We start from the raw sequence: 13,887 nt of genomic DNA, 5'->3' as shown, positions 1-13,887 counted from the left end.
CAGGCTGATGAGCAGCCCTATTATACTATCCCTCCTCACAGGCCCTGGTATACAGGCAAGACGGGGCATGTCTATAGCACTCATTACTCCCAGGATTTGTGGTTGTAGCACAAATCATAGGCAGTTGTGGGTAGGGTGCCAGGGGGCTGTTCTTAAAAGACCCTCAGTATATGTCCAAACATAAGAACGGCCATACTGGGTCAGACTAATGGTCCATCTAGCCCAGGATTCTGTCTTTGGACAATGGCCAGTACTAGCTGCTTCAGATGGAATGAACAGAACAGGGCAATTTTGAGTGATTCATCCCCTGTCATCCAGTCTGAGCTTCTGGCAGTTGGAGACTAAGGGATTCCGGGGCATGAGGTTGCATGCCTGACCATCTTAGCTCTTAGCCATTGATGGACCTATCCTCCATGACCTTATCTAATTCTCTTTTGAACCTACTTAGACATTTGGCCTTCACAACATCCCCTGGCAACAAGTTCCACAGGCTGACTGTGCCTTGTGTGAAGAAGTTCTTTCTTATGTTTGTTTTTAAACTTGCTGCCTATAAATGTCAGTGGGTGACCCCTAATTTTTCCAGGGCTGCCCAGAGGGGGGAGGCAAGTGGGGCAATTTTCCCTGGGCCCCGCAGGGGCCCCCACGAGAATATACTATTCTATAGTATTGCAACTTTTTTTTATGGAAGGGGCCCCCGAAATTGCTTTGCCCCAGGCCCCCTGAATCCTCTGGGCAGCCCTGAATTTTTCTTATGTGAAGGGGTAAATAACACTTCCCTATTCACCATTCATGATATTGTAGACCATCACCTCTATCATTGTATTGCCCTCCTCACCCCCGCCCCCTCAACCCAGCAAACCACAATCTGACTTTAAAAAAACCTTTGCTGCTTTTCCCTCTGGATTGTGACTCACAAGATGCAGGACAGAATCTGTCTGTGTTACCTTAATGAGCTTGATGCTGTGTGTTAGACATAACTTTGTCTAAGGAAGAGAGTGAATTTCTCTGGATCTCTTCTATAAAGAAGTATTTAAAACCATAGACAACTAATATTAAGTGTTTGAGTAATTTTTTTAAACTCTTACTTTCAATGTAGGGGTCAACCTACAAAACAAGATGAATATTCTCTTTCCAACTTTTAAATCTTTCCAGGATCTCATCGTGAATTACAAATAATCCCTCTTCTTTATTTTTTTTATAAATCCAAATAACTATCAGTGTATAATTCCCCCCATTGCAGAGGCTATTTCTCGTCACATGATGCATAGAGGGGCTTACATGGGGCACCTCTGCTATGGAGGTATGAATTCTACGTGTACAGCTGTTTTAAATACTGAAAAGTAAGAGCTAGCACTCTATTGACAGGTGTGGAAATGGAGACATGGAGGTTAGGCTCCTTTGAAAACACCTGCGTTGAAGGGTTAAGCACCCTGAAAATCTCCGTTTGAGACTTGCCTAAAGTCACACAGGACATTAGTCAGTAGCACAGATGAAAAAACAGAACCCAGATCTCCTCCCATTCCTCGTCCTCCACTGGGCCACACGGCACTGCCTTCTTCACTAGAGGAATCTTTTCGCCTCCCACCCCCGTACAATTTCTTGTCATTAAAAGTCATTTCCGCAGATGAATTGCAACTGTGCGGATCACAGAGGTGGTGAACTAAACGCCTCTTCTCGCAGATCTCATCGTTTTGAGTCGTGAACTTGCTTTGCTTGTGCTTGATCTGCTTAATATTTTGATGCATAATTAGGGAAAGGGCATTATTGCCAAATCCCCTTCAAAGGCTCTCGTTTGCCTCCAGCACCCAGCCAGCCTGCTTCCCCACCAGTCACACGGAGCAGGGGGTGGGGAAGGGGTTGTAGTGCTTTTCTCAATGAAGACACCCCCGCTAGCCTGAGCCTCCTCCCTCTCTCAGATCATTTGAATAATAATGTCCCCTGAACACGCCATTGGCTGGTGGGAGCAGGACTCAGGCGTGACGTCAGCGGTGGCAGGGTAATACCTGGCTTGTGGCGGGTAGTTGGAGCCTGTAAAAAATCCTTGCACCGGCCGCGAGCGGGCCAGGCAGCTGTGAACCAGCGACTGCCACGAGCGGTGGCGGCAGCAGCGGCGGCGGCTGGTACTATAGACCGGCGGGCGGCTGCAGCTCTCCGGGGGGGCGTGAAGCTGCTGAGCCCCTCACTCAGCCTCTCACCTGCTCCCGCCACGGACACTCGCAGCGGCTCCACAAATGTGATGGTTCAAGGTGCCGAGAGGAGTAAGACGTAGGGAGCTGGCCGGGGGACCCACTATCTGAGCTCGTCCGCCCCACCAGCCGCTACAGCTACTCCAGAAAACCAGCAGCAGCTGGCCAAGGGACCCAAGGGGAGGCACTGGAGAGCCGGGCGTAGAGCCTGGGGGGGGACCCCCCCAAACTGAGGTCCCGTCTCACCCCAGCAGCCAGCCACTCCAGAAACCCACCAGGACCCGTCCAAGGACAGGGCCAGCTCAGAGTGCAGGCGCAGCCAGTCGGGCTGGAGCAGGGTGTCTCCGGCCAGTGACAGGGGAGGGGAATTGGGAACAGGAGCTGGGCTGCTCCTGAAGTTCAGCGTGGGGTTTCCTCCTGCAAAGGGTCGGGCAAGAAGAAACGTCGCAGCGAGCAGCCGAGGCGCGCGAGAGAGACTCTCTGCAACTAGCCGGGGATGGGATCAGCTCCGGCCTCAGACGCAGCCCTGCCTTCCAGGGGAGCAGCCGAGTCGGGGCTGCCCGCTGGGGAAGGTGTGCGCTGCTGAGGGGGGAGCGGGCCAGCCCAGCCGCACTTGTGAATGGCCGTGTCGTGCAGAGGAGTGTGAGAAGAGACACCCTCGTGTCTGCACATCGGGCTCGGACACACGCATCCGGCCAGCGGCGGGCTCCGGTGAGAGAGGACTGCGGCTCGCCTGGATCTGGCCGGTGATTGACTAGGAGGGATTGCCAGGAATCCAGTGGGTCCCGGGGGTGCCTGAGCGGGGAGGCGATCCAGGGATTCCCTTGGCTCCCTGCAGCTCCTGCTGGTGACGGAGTAGAGGGATCCAGTGGCTCCCCTGAGCTCTTGCAAGTGAGGGAGTCGGGGAATCACCCGGGAACCCCCGTGAATCCAGCTGGTGACTGAGTCGGGGGGATCCCCTAGAACCCAGTGTATCCTTCCCCCATCACACGCTAATATGAAAGCTGCCAGCCTTTCCCCCTTCTTTGTGGCCACCGTGCTCCTCTCCTTCCCCCCAGCCCTGAGCTTGGAAGAGAGGACCCCTCTCGCCGGCTCCCGGCCTGGGCAGCAGCTGCAGCGAGAACCCCCCAGCTTCTCCCGGCTCCAGAGGAAGAGCCTGGCGGTAGATTTCATCGTCCCTTCCCTGTTCCGGACCTACCTGCGGGACCTGCTGCTGGGCGGAGAGGAAGCAGTGGGCTGGCTCCGGGCGCGCTGCAGCCTGGTGCTGGAGTGCTCGCCCCTGCTTCGGGCGGCGAACTCCTGGCTTCCCGGGGCCGGATCCCCGCAGCAGCCAGCCCGGCCTCGAGCCCTGTCCAAGGTGCTGAAAGGGGGCTCGGTGCGAAAGCTCCGCCGAGCCAAGCAGCTGGTGCTGGAGGTGGGAGAGGGGAGCCTGCGGGAGGGCTGCGCCTGGGACCCGACCCAGGCAGCGGGCGAAGAAGCAGAGCCAGCTGCGGGCGAGCTGGAGTTTAACCTCACCGAGCTGTTCAGCTGGTGGATCCGCTCCGGAGAAGGAAGGCTGAGGATCCGGCTGATGCCCGAGAGGAAAGCGGCATTCATGGGCAGGGAGAGCAGCTTATCCGCGGCGATCAGAGCCTCCCAGCCCCGCCTGCTCTTTCAGATCTCCAGGAGAGGTGAGCAGTTGCGTTGCGTGCCCTGGCGTTATAACTTGCGCCCGTATAAGCTCAGTGTTTCCACCTAGCCCTGAGAACTTCCCCTTGGGGCTGATCGGGCCACAGTTACTCTGCCCATTTACCGTCTCCCTTACACTGAGGCTGGGGAAAGTTTGGAGAACATGCCAGGATCCAAGCCCTTGTTTGTTCTCTCCCCACCGCCTGTGTTTACACCTCCTGAGTGGGGGGGGGGGGGGCTTCCTTGCGCCTCCAGAGTACCATCCCTCTGGACACGACTAAATGAGCCCTGCAAAGGGGACTTGTCGCTCTGGTTCGTCAAAGACACGTAGGAAGAGCGTGTTGTGTTGGGACCACACTAGATTGCATCAAATGGCCGGGGTCAAAAATAAATACCTGGGGGATCCTCCCTGGAAGTCTCCCACCACACTCTCTGCTGACCCCACAACGCCTCGGGCTCCCTACGAGAGGTTTCTCTTCTCATTCTGCAAACTGGCCTGTCTGAATTGTGCATCCAGCTGCAGAGCGCAAAGCAGACAACATACATGGAAGGAGAGGAGGTGTGTGTGAATAAGGGACATTTAGAAGTGGTTTTCCTTCCTCTTCCCCCCCTTATTCCATCCTCCCACCTCCGTTCTGTGGCCGGCCGCTCCCAGTGGCAGTGGCTGGCAGTAATCAGCACTGCAGATTTCTTTACGGGGGGGTCCTGCAATGCTGTCTTATCTGCTCTATCTAGAAACATTCGTGCTGGTTCAATAATATAGCCTTGGTTAAACACCTTCGCTCGAGATTTCCCTGCTCTCCTATCTCCCCCAGCTCCAGCAGGACTAGTGGCCAGGAGAATGCCGCCTTCTATTAAGTAAGAGGGGAAAGGACCTAGAGACTCGCTGTGAGGCTAATCTTGGTTTTGAGGGATGGGTTATATCCCTCTGCCTCTGAGAAGTAGTAGGGCGCAAATGCTAGATTCCTGCCTTTTCCACCCACTTGATTGTTTGTAAAGAAAAATCAATCCGAGTTGGGGCTTTTTCCTCGTGTCTTGTTTTTGGTACGCTTTAGTAGAACAGAATGTGCCAGGGGATGATCGCAGTGGGGAAGATGATGTAGAAAACATCCGGCTGTTTTGTTAAACCGGGTGAGTTTGTTTGTTCCATTCAGACACAGGGACTCTAAGTCCAGCTACTCACCCATAGTGTAGTCCTGCTCTCCTTGGAGTCAATGGCAATACTGCCGCTGACCTAAGCAGCGCAGGATCCGGATCTATAAAGTGGAGAAATAGGGTATTAATTTGGTAATAACGGAGGCAAACCTCACTGTAGTGCAACGAGTGATTTCCAGGTTCTCCTCTAACACCAACCCCAAGGTAGCAAAAACACTGATACAATTGATAATAGTAACACAATGAGGCATGAATATGATGAAGGGACAGCGTGATAGCAAATGCCCAGAACAAATATACGGCATGAGAACGCAGTTGATTCTCCTTCAGTTGGATATAAAGTGGGGCTTAATTGAACTTCTTCACCCTTTTGAATCCCAGGAGTCTAACGTGAACTGGCATTGCAAAGGTTAAAGTAGTAGGGAGGACAACAGCTCTGTTAGCACTGATACTTCTCTAATGAATCAAGCTATGTAAGGACAACTTGAATTCCTCAGATAAAAGGTCTTTGTTCTGTGCCAGTAAAGGAGATTTCTTCTCATTATCCACAATTATTTAAGCTCTAATATTAACTTTCTTTTGTTGTCTCCTACAGAAAGAACATAAGCCCTAATGGACAGCATAGCCAAATACTTTGACCCAGGGAGAGTAGTTGGGTAGCTATTTAATGGACCGCAGAATATACTTAAGTAAAGTCTGAAGAGACAAGTTACTACTGGGGCTTGAAGCACAATGCTGAAGCAGCCAGCTTTGAGCTCATAACTGAAAAAATGGGCCAGCAGTTTAAATTGGTTGAAACTAACTTCAGGGGACCCACTTCAGATTTCCACTGGTATAAAACTGAAATCAGACTGGCCTTTCAAAGCTGGGTCTATACAGACCAGATAACTAAAACAGGTCATTGATCTGGCTGTAAAATCCTAATGGAGACCAAACACATGTAGCGTTTACTATGATGTAGCTAGGTAGGATTCTTTTCCCCCCTCCCCACTATGGCTGACCTCACATAGCTACATCATAGTAAAACTCTCTTCTGTCTCCATTGAGACTTAACAGTGTCACAACTAGCCCATGTTAGTTATCTTGCTGGTTCTGTTAACTTTTTTCCTTCAGTGAAGCCATTGCTAAAGGAGTTGTCTTCACTGTTTAAGAAAAGCCATGGTTGAGCCTGAGTTAACATGCTCCACATTCATGCAACAAAATGCCTTTCTCTGTGCTACATGGTGAGGTAGCCACCACTGCCTGAACTAGAGGGCAAACCCTGAGATATCTGTTAAGGTACATTTACCCCGAGGTAACTGCAGTGAAGACATGTTGCCAAAGGTAGTCTCAACAGTTAAGGCTTGTTGGTCCTTCAATCCATTCCCATAAGCTCCCTGACCAGAAATAAACCGTCAATCTCCCTCTGCTCAGCTCCCTCCTCCCCTCTGCCCAACTTCCTGTTTGCAGTTTCTTACCCGGCTGTGGCCAAGATCCCAGCTGAAATGGGGGACACAGTTTCTAAAACCAATTTAGCTCCACTGGTTGGAGCAGTGATGGGAGGTGTAGTGTCTGGGCGTGTATTCCGTAGGAATAAAGTTATATTTAACCTGTGTTAAGTGAACCCATGTTAGCTAACTGGTGTTACACTCCTAGTGAAAAAAAGGCAGCTGTACGTTTAGCCCACATTAGATGGTAAACCCTAATACGTTTTACAATACCAGAGGCAATAGGCCAAAGGAAGGTGTGTTTTTTTGTTTTTACTGGAGATCATCAATGTGCATTAGTGATCTCAGTGTAAAAGCCTAGCAGAGACCAGGCTTTACCGTGATGTGTCTCAGCAAGGTCCCTGCCAGGTGATGGGATAGTGTTGAGAATGATTAAAAACTACAGAGCCTTGGCTCCACTTGGATTTTATACCAAGATAGCTCATGTGCTTTCATTACCTCACTGTAATCCAGACAGGGGCGGCTCTATGTTTTTTCAAAAAAAGAACAGGAGTACTTGTGGCACCTTAGAGACTATCAAATTTATTAGAGCATAAGCTTTCGTGGGCTACAACCCACTTCTTCGGATGCATATAGAGTGAAACATATATTGAGGAGATATATATACACACATACAGAGAGCATGAACAGGTGGGAGTTGTCTTACCAACTCTGAGAGGCCAATTAAGTAAGAGAAAAAAAACTTTTGAAGTGATAATCAAGATAGCTCAGTACAGACAGTTTGATAAGAAGCAAGTGTGAAAATACTTACAAGGGGAGATAGACTCAATGTTTGTAATGGCTCAGCCATTCCCAGTCCTTATTTAATCCTGAGTTGATTGTGTCTAGTTTGCATATCAATTCCAGCTCAGCAGTCTCTCGTTGGAGTCTGTTTTTGAAGTTTTTCTGTTTTAAGATAGCCACCCGCAGGTCTGTCATAGAATGGCCAGACAGGTTAAAGTGTTCTCCCACTGGTTTTTGAGTATTATGATTCCTGATGTCAGATTTGTGTCCATTAATTCTTTTGCGTAGAGACTGTCCGGTTTGGCCAATGTACATGGCAGAGGGGCATTGCTGACACATGATGGCATATATCACATTGGTAGATGTGCAGGTGAACAAGCCCCTGATGGCATGGCTGATGTGATTAGGCCCTATGATGATGTCACTTGAATAGATATGTGGACAGAGTTGGCATCGGGCTTTGTTACAAGGATAGGTTCCTGGGTCAGTGTTTTTGTTCAGTGATGTGTGGTTGCTGGTGAGTATTTGCTTTAGGTTGGGGGGTTGTCTGTAAGCGAGGACAGGTCTGTCTCCCAAGATCTGTGAGAGTAAAGGATCATCTTTCAGGATAGGTTGTAGATCTCTGATGATGCGCTGGAGAGGTTTTAGTTGGGGGCTGAAGGTGACAGCTAGTGGTGTTCTGTTATTTTCTTTGTTGGCCCTGTCTTGTAGGAGGTGACTTCTGGGTACTCGTCTGGCTCTGTCAATCTGTTTTTTCACTTCAGCAGGTGGGTATTGTAGTTTTAAGAATGCTTGATAGAGATCTTGTAGGTGCTTGTCTCTATCTGAGGGATTGGAGCAAATGCGGTTATATCTTAGAGCTTGGCTGTAGACAATGGATCGTGTGGTGTGTCCTGGATGGAAGCTGGAGGCATGTAGGTAAGTGTAGCGGTCAGTAGGTTTCCGGTATAGGGTGGTATTTATGTGACCATCGCTTATTAGCACAGTAGTGTCCAGGAAATGGACCGCTTGTGTGGATTGATCTAGGCTGAGGTTGATGGTGGGATGGAAATTATTGAAATCACAGTGGAATTCCTCAAGGGCTTCTTTTCCATGGGTCCAGATGATGAAGATGTCATCAATGTAGCGCAAGTAGAGTAGGGGTGTTAGGGGACGAGAGCTAAGGAAGCGTTGTTCTAAGTCAGCCATAAAAATGTTGGCATACTGTGGGGCCATGCGGGTACCCATAGCAGTGCCGCTGACTTGAAGGTATATATTGTCCCCAAATGTGAAAAAGTTGTGGGTGAGGACAAAGTCACAGAGTTCTGTGATCTTCCGGTCCCGCGCCATCGGCATCCCCGCCGCTGAATTGCTGTTGAAGCCACGAGACCGGCGGACCTCCCACAGGCATGCCACTGAAAGCCGCCTGCCTGCCGCCCTCACAGCGACCGGCAGGCTGCCCCCCGCGGATTGCTGCCACAGGCATGCGCTTGGTGCGCTGGTGCCAGGAGCCACCCCTGAATCCGGAGATGCCCAGGATTGTAGTTCACATAGGGTATATCTATGCTGCAATTAGACACCCAGTTGACTCAAGCTTGTGCTAAAGCCAGGGGTTCCGGAACACAGGCGGGCTAAGAGGCCATGGCCCTCCCACTTTTTGCCATGGGCCCAGCCCTCTGCTCATGTTTTTTCCCCCCTGAGGCTCTGCCCCTGGCCAGACAGGAAGCTGAAGCCCAGCTCAGGTAAGAGAAGCCCAGGGAGCCCGGGCAGCTGTGGGGAGCCGCAGCAGACCCTCCACCTGCCTGGGGTGGGGGGCCCAAGAGCAGTCCCTGACCCATGTCCCCATCCCCTGGACTCCCTGCCCAGGGCAGATGGAGGATCCGTGGATCTCCACAGCTGCCTGGGTGGCTTTTGCTATGGCCCAGCTGCGGCTCTTCGGCTCCCAGGGCCTCAACCCAAGGCCAGGCCGGTAAGAGCTGCACGGCCAGCTGTGGGGAGCCGTGGACCCTCCATCTGCCCTGGGTGATGGACCCGGGGGTCGTGGCCACAGGCCGGGGGCTGCTCTTGGCCCCCCCAGCCTGGCTCTGGCTTCCAGTTTGTCGTGGGGGCAAGGCCTTGGGGGAAGAGGAGGGGCAGAGGCATGGCCATGGGGGGGGGTCCTCATTCCCCCCCCCCCACACACACTTTTAGGAAAAATCCGTCACCCCTGGCTAAAGAGCTGTTTAACTGTGGTGCAGACATTTGGCCTTGGGCTGCAGCCTGAGCTCTGGGACCCTCTCATTTTGCAGGGTCCTAGAGCCTGAGCTCCAGCCTGAGCTCAAACATCTATACTGCAGTTAAACAGCCCCTTAGTTGGAGTCAGCTGGCATGGGCCAATCACAGGTTTGATTGCAGTGTAGACACACCTGTACAGACATAATTAAATATTTTTGCCAAATGGTCCAAGGTTAAATTTTGGTTAGATGGGCAGGGAGCCAAAAGTGGCTAAACTGTGTTTGGCTTTGCTTTATTCTTTAGCTGTCCCACTCACTCAAGGATATTTAGTGAGTTAGCCCTCCCCCTTGTCAACAAGTCTTGCTAAGAGATGTTACCACACAGAATTGTGTTTGGCGGGGAGAGAGAGAAAAATTAATAAAGGATGGTACTAAGGGAACCATTGTTGTTCAGTAGACAAACCATAAAGGTGCCAGGAACTTCCACAAAATATGCCTGTGAAAATTCTCAGGGCCAAATTACTGTCCCACTCCCATGGACATGAAATACTCTATATGAAATTTCGCCCTTCACAGAAGGCCTATTCATGACCTATGCACCACTAAAGACCAACTTATACCTTCTGGAGTCATGATAGGGTATGTGGTCTAGAAGTTAGAGTGGATCTGCATAGCTGTGAACCCACTGGCCATGCTACTAACCCTTCTTTGAACCAACCCTAAATCATCTGCTTTATGGTGCCACAGAGACTGGCCACAGATTACTTATGCAGGTTGTGTGGAAGATCCCTCCATGTCAGTTCCACTGCAATTGGGATGAATACACACCTGGGCGTAAGTGGGATTTAAGTAGTGTATAGGCCTTGTGCCGGCCCTCTTTGCAGGGAGTGAATGCCCCCCTACATGCAGTGGAACAGACATGAAGACACCATTGTGGTAGCATGGAGCAGGGTAGTTTAGAAGAGGTCTAGTAGCATGATCAATGGATCTACAGCTACCTGGATAATCCACTATGCCCTAATTACTAGACCAGGCATTCTCTCACATATTAACATCACAGGTAGTCAGCACACTTACAGTAGGACACCTGGTCTACAAATGTTAAGTGGGTTTCTTGTGAGTCTAGTCAGAAGATTTAATAAGCTATGATGCCTGTAAAATAATTTCCTGTGATTAATTACTACTTACATATGCTAAGGTGGGAAATGTTCATTAAAAAGGGGGCACAGTGGGATGAAAATGACTCATACCTTCCTCAAAAGGCCAAAGTACTTCCATTCATAAAATAGATTTAAAATTCCAATTATAATTTTTAAATAGCAATGCATAACTTATCCCTCCCTGGCTGGGAGACACATTTCTCCTCCTCTGTGGTCTTCACATGGAATTATACTAACTTGCCACATGTGTCATGTCTGAAACAACAGCTGTCTTCTCAGCACTCACTACATAGCGGTGTCCCTACCAGAGCTATTGCAATACTGACATTTCCTAGCAACTAAACTGTACTGCTGGAGGGTGCTGCTATCATGGGCCTGATTCTCATTTACACTAAGGCCCCTTTACCCCTTTCCCTGGCAGAGAAAAAGGGATGCAAAAATACTTTTTAAAGTGGCCTTTGTGTGAATGAAAACTGGACTGTGTGGGTAAAATACTGGCCCTGTTGAAGTTAATAGGAGTTTTGCCAAGGATTTCAGTGCTGCCAGGATTTCACTCATATTTTTACTTTTGTCTTTACTTTACTATTTGTTGCTGTTTGCTTCCCAACAACAAAGTTGGGGTTGGGCAATAGTGAATCCAGCTGCCCTAAGGGCAGGGAGTAGGTAGAGGGGTTCAATCGCCTTCTCATTAGTGTCTGTCTGTCATTCTCCTACATCCTAGCTATGTACCTGGGACCTGATTTTGTTCCCACTTAAGTCAATAGTAAAACTCCCATTAACTTCAGTGGATCAACCCTTGCAGCACAGCTTCTGAAGGGCTTCCTTGTAGTGCAAGTGGTTCATCCGTAGTTTCTGACTCTTTGTCTAGACTTGGGGGTTTAACAGTCAGTGGCTGCCGGGTATTGTAACTGCACCAGTACAAACCCCAAGGAAAGCCACAATTTGCACCAGTTGGATTTACCACTGCTTAAAGCCAAGGTAAGCTCAACCAGTGCAAATTGGGGCTTTTCTTGCCTGCACTTGGGGCAGCACTCTTTAAAATCAGGTTTTTGATGCAAATATTTGTGTTTGATTTCAATTTTGCTTTCTGCAAATTTCCTTTTACTATTGCTTAAAACTCACTGCTCCCATGAACATTCCTGCCAGTGAACTCATGCACTAAAATATTAATGGCAAGCAAACACAAAAGGGGTACAAATATAGATAAAGCGCATTCGTTTTTTTATTTGCGTGAATATTCACAGCATGCTCTTAAGGTATTTTCCCTGCTCTCCTTGCTGTGGCTCTATTTCTTCCAGCTGTAAAAATGGGGAATAAATATCTCCTTCACCGGGGTGGTGGGAGACTTGAACACTTTATTCTACAAATGCAAAGACATTGCTCAAAATCAGACACAGTTGATAAATCTGTTTTGCAAGGTGTATTTGAATTGTATCTGAACTTAGTCGGGTCACTTGGTTCACAGTGCATCTTGTGTGAACATTATCTGAGAAATCATGATCTGCCTGTGAGCCGTACACATGTGAATCAGCTATAGAAAGGTGAGAAAAGAGTAATGGTATTTTGCACTTATCCACACAGCTGATAGGAAGATCAGCATCATTATCTCCATGTTATCTATATCTTAGTATAGATAACGTCTGTTTGCTCCAGATGCTAAGATGAATATTTTTTCAAAGTATTGGCTAATGTTGGGTCCCTCCATTGTTGCATGCCCAAATTGAGACACAATGGTGGGCTTGACTTTTATTTTTTTCCAGAATTGCTGAGTTGCAACAACTCCAACTGAAGCAAAGAGGCTCAGCATCACTGATTATCAGGGTCCAACTGACCCAGGCTGGTCACTCAAAATTTAAGGCACCCAAACTTAGACCCTTTTTGTAAAAAAAATTTGGCTTCAGTGACCATGGCACAGTGACCAGGCACATGGCAATTCAATGGCGGAGCTGGAACCCAGGTCTCTTGACTTCTAAATCCTGCTCTATCCCCTGGATCACAGTACTGTCCTTCTGAATCATCTTCAGAGATACGTGCTGCTGTACAGACTGAAATGCCTAACTCAGAAAGGTCCTTTCTGAAATGTGCCACATTTGTCTTGTTTCTCTAATTCAGAAAAATTTGGTTGGAGAAAAATGTCATGGAAGCATAAATGCAGATTTGATAAGTCTGACCTTTCTTCTCTTCCAAACAATAAATGTCAGGAAGCTTAAAATGACAAGGTGGAATGGCTGGAGGTTATTTATGTGTTTAAATATTTAGGCAAGAAACACATTTTGAGAATAAATTCTAATATACATAAGGATTTTGATTTATGACTGTGTCTGTCTAGAAATTTCATAGCTGTCACTATGCTGCATACCATGGTTGCTCAGAAATTCACTGTGACTGCATGGCCAGAATTTAGATCTTCCTGAAGCTATAACCCCTGTCAATTGTGCTAAAAGAGAATCCCCTTTAGCTGCTAGCAATATAGGGCTTCTGACACACTATGTACTTCTGATTGCATCCAGTAGATGGGAGTGGTAGACTAAATTAGCCAATTTATTACCCTAGAATAGGCACTGAAAAAAAAACAAAGTACTGTACAGAGGTGGTGGCCAACTTGGGAAAATCTGTTTATCGAAGGTGAAAATGATCCTTGATTTGCAAGAACAGAATACCGAATAATACTTTGCATTTACATAGCACGTATTTGCCAGAGAATCTCAAGGTGCTGCACAGCGGGGAAACTAAGAATCAAATTCTGTGCTAACTTATTCCACATACAACTATATTAACTGGGGGTGTGGGTCATCATGGAGTGCGTGACACAGACAGATCATGCAGGAGGCAGCATTGTTTAGTGGCTAGAGCAGTGAACTTGTCAGGAGCGGTGCGTTTTCTATATGCAGTTGTGCCATTGACTTGCTGTGTAACATTGGGCAAATCTGTAACATCCAGCATCTGTCTCTGTGTTACCTTCCCCATAAGTAAAGTGGGGATAAATTTTAATCCCCTTTTGAAATCCTTAGAGGAAAGCTGCCATCATATTAGCACAAAGCTTTATTGTTCATGAGGCTGTTACAGAGAGAGCATGAATCTTACAGTCCCCAAGATTTTTGTAAGTTCTAAGTAGAAAAAAGCAATCAGATGTACAATCTTCCCGTGCTAATCAGAATACATCCTCCCCACACCTGCCTTTTCTGTGATAGGAAACCCCAGAAACTTCAGTGTAATCTCAATTTTTTTGGTCTACCGTGCCTGCTGTGGTATAACAAATTCATGTTTCTGCTTTTTGGGGAAAAATGCAATCCTCTTCTCTGAAATTTCACCCTGT

The 13,887-nt window shown here is 48.4% G+C and overlaps 1 protein-coding gene across 1 annotated transcript in view; it reads left to right on the top strand.

The window, feature by feature from the left end:
* Nucleotides 1–3,183: 3,183 nt before the first annotated feature.
* Nucleotides 3,184–13,887, top strand: part of ALK (ALK receptor tyrosine kinase) — a 557,631-nt gene continuing 546,927 nt past the window's right edge. The window contains exon 1 of the mRNA XM_065401476.1: nucleotides 3,184–3,856. Within this exon, the coding sequence (XP_065257548.1) occupies nucleotides 3,184–3,856 (673 nt within the window). The remainder of the gene's footprint in view (nucleotides 3,857–13,887) is intronic.

The sequence above is a fragment of the Emys orbicularis genome, chromosome 3, assembly GCF_028017835.1.
Source record: "Emys orbicularis isolate rEmyOrb1 chromosome 3, rEmyOrb1.hap1, whole genome shotgun sequence".
NCBI lineage: Eukaryota > Metazoa > Chordata > Testudines > Emydidae > Emys > Emys orbicularis.
Note: the sequence above shows the minus strand (reverse complement) of the source record. Positions and strands in the feature narration are given on the sequence as shown.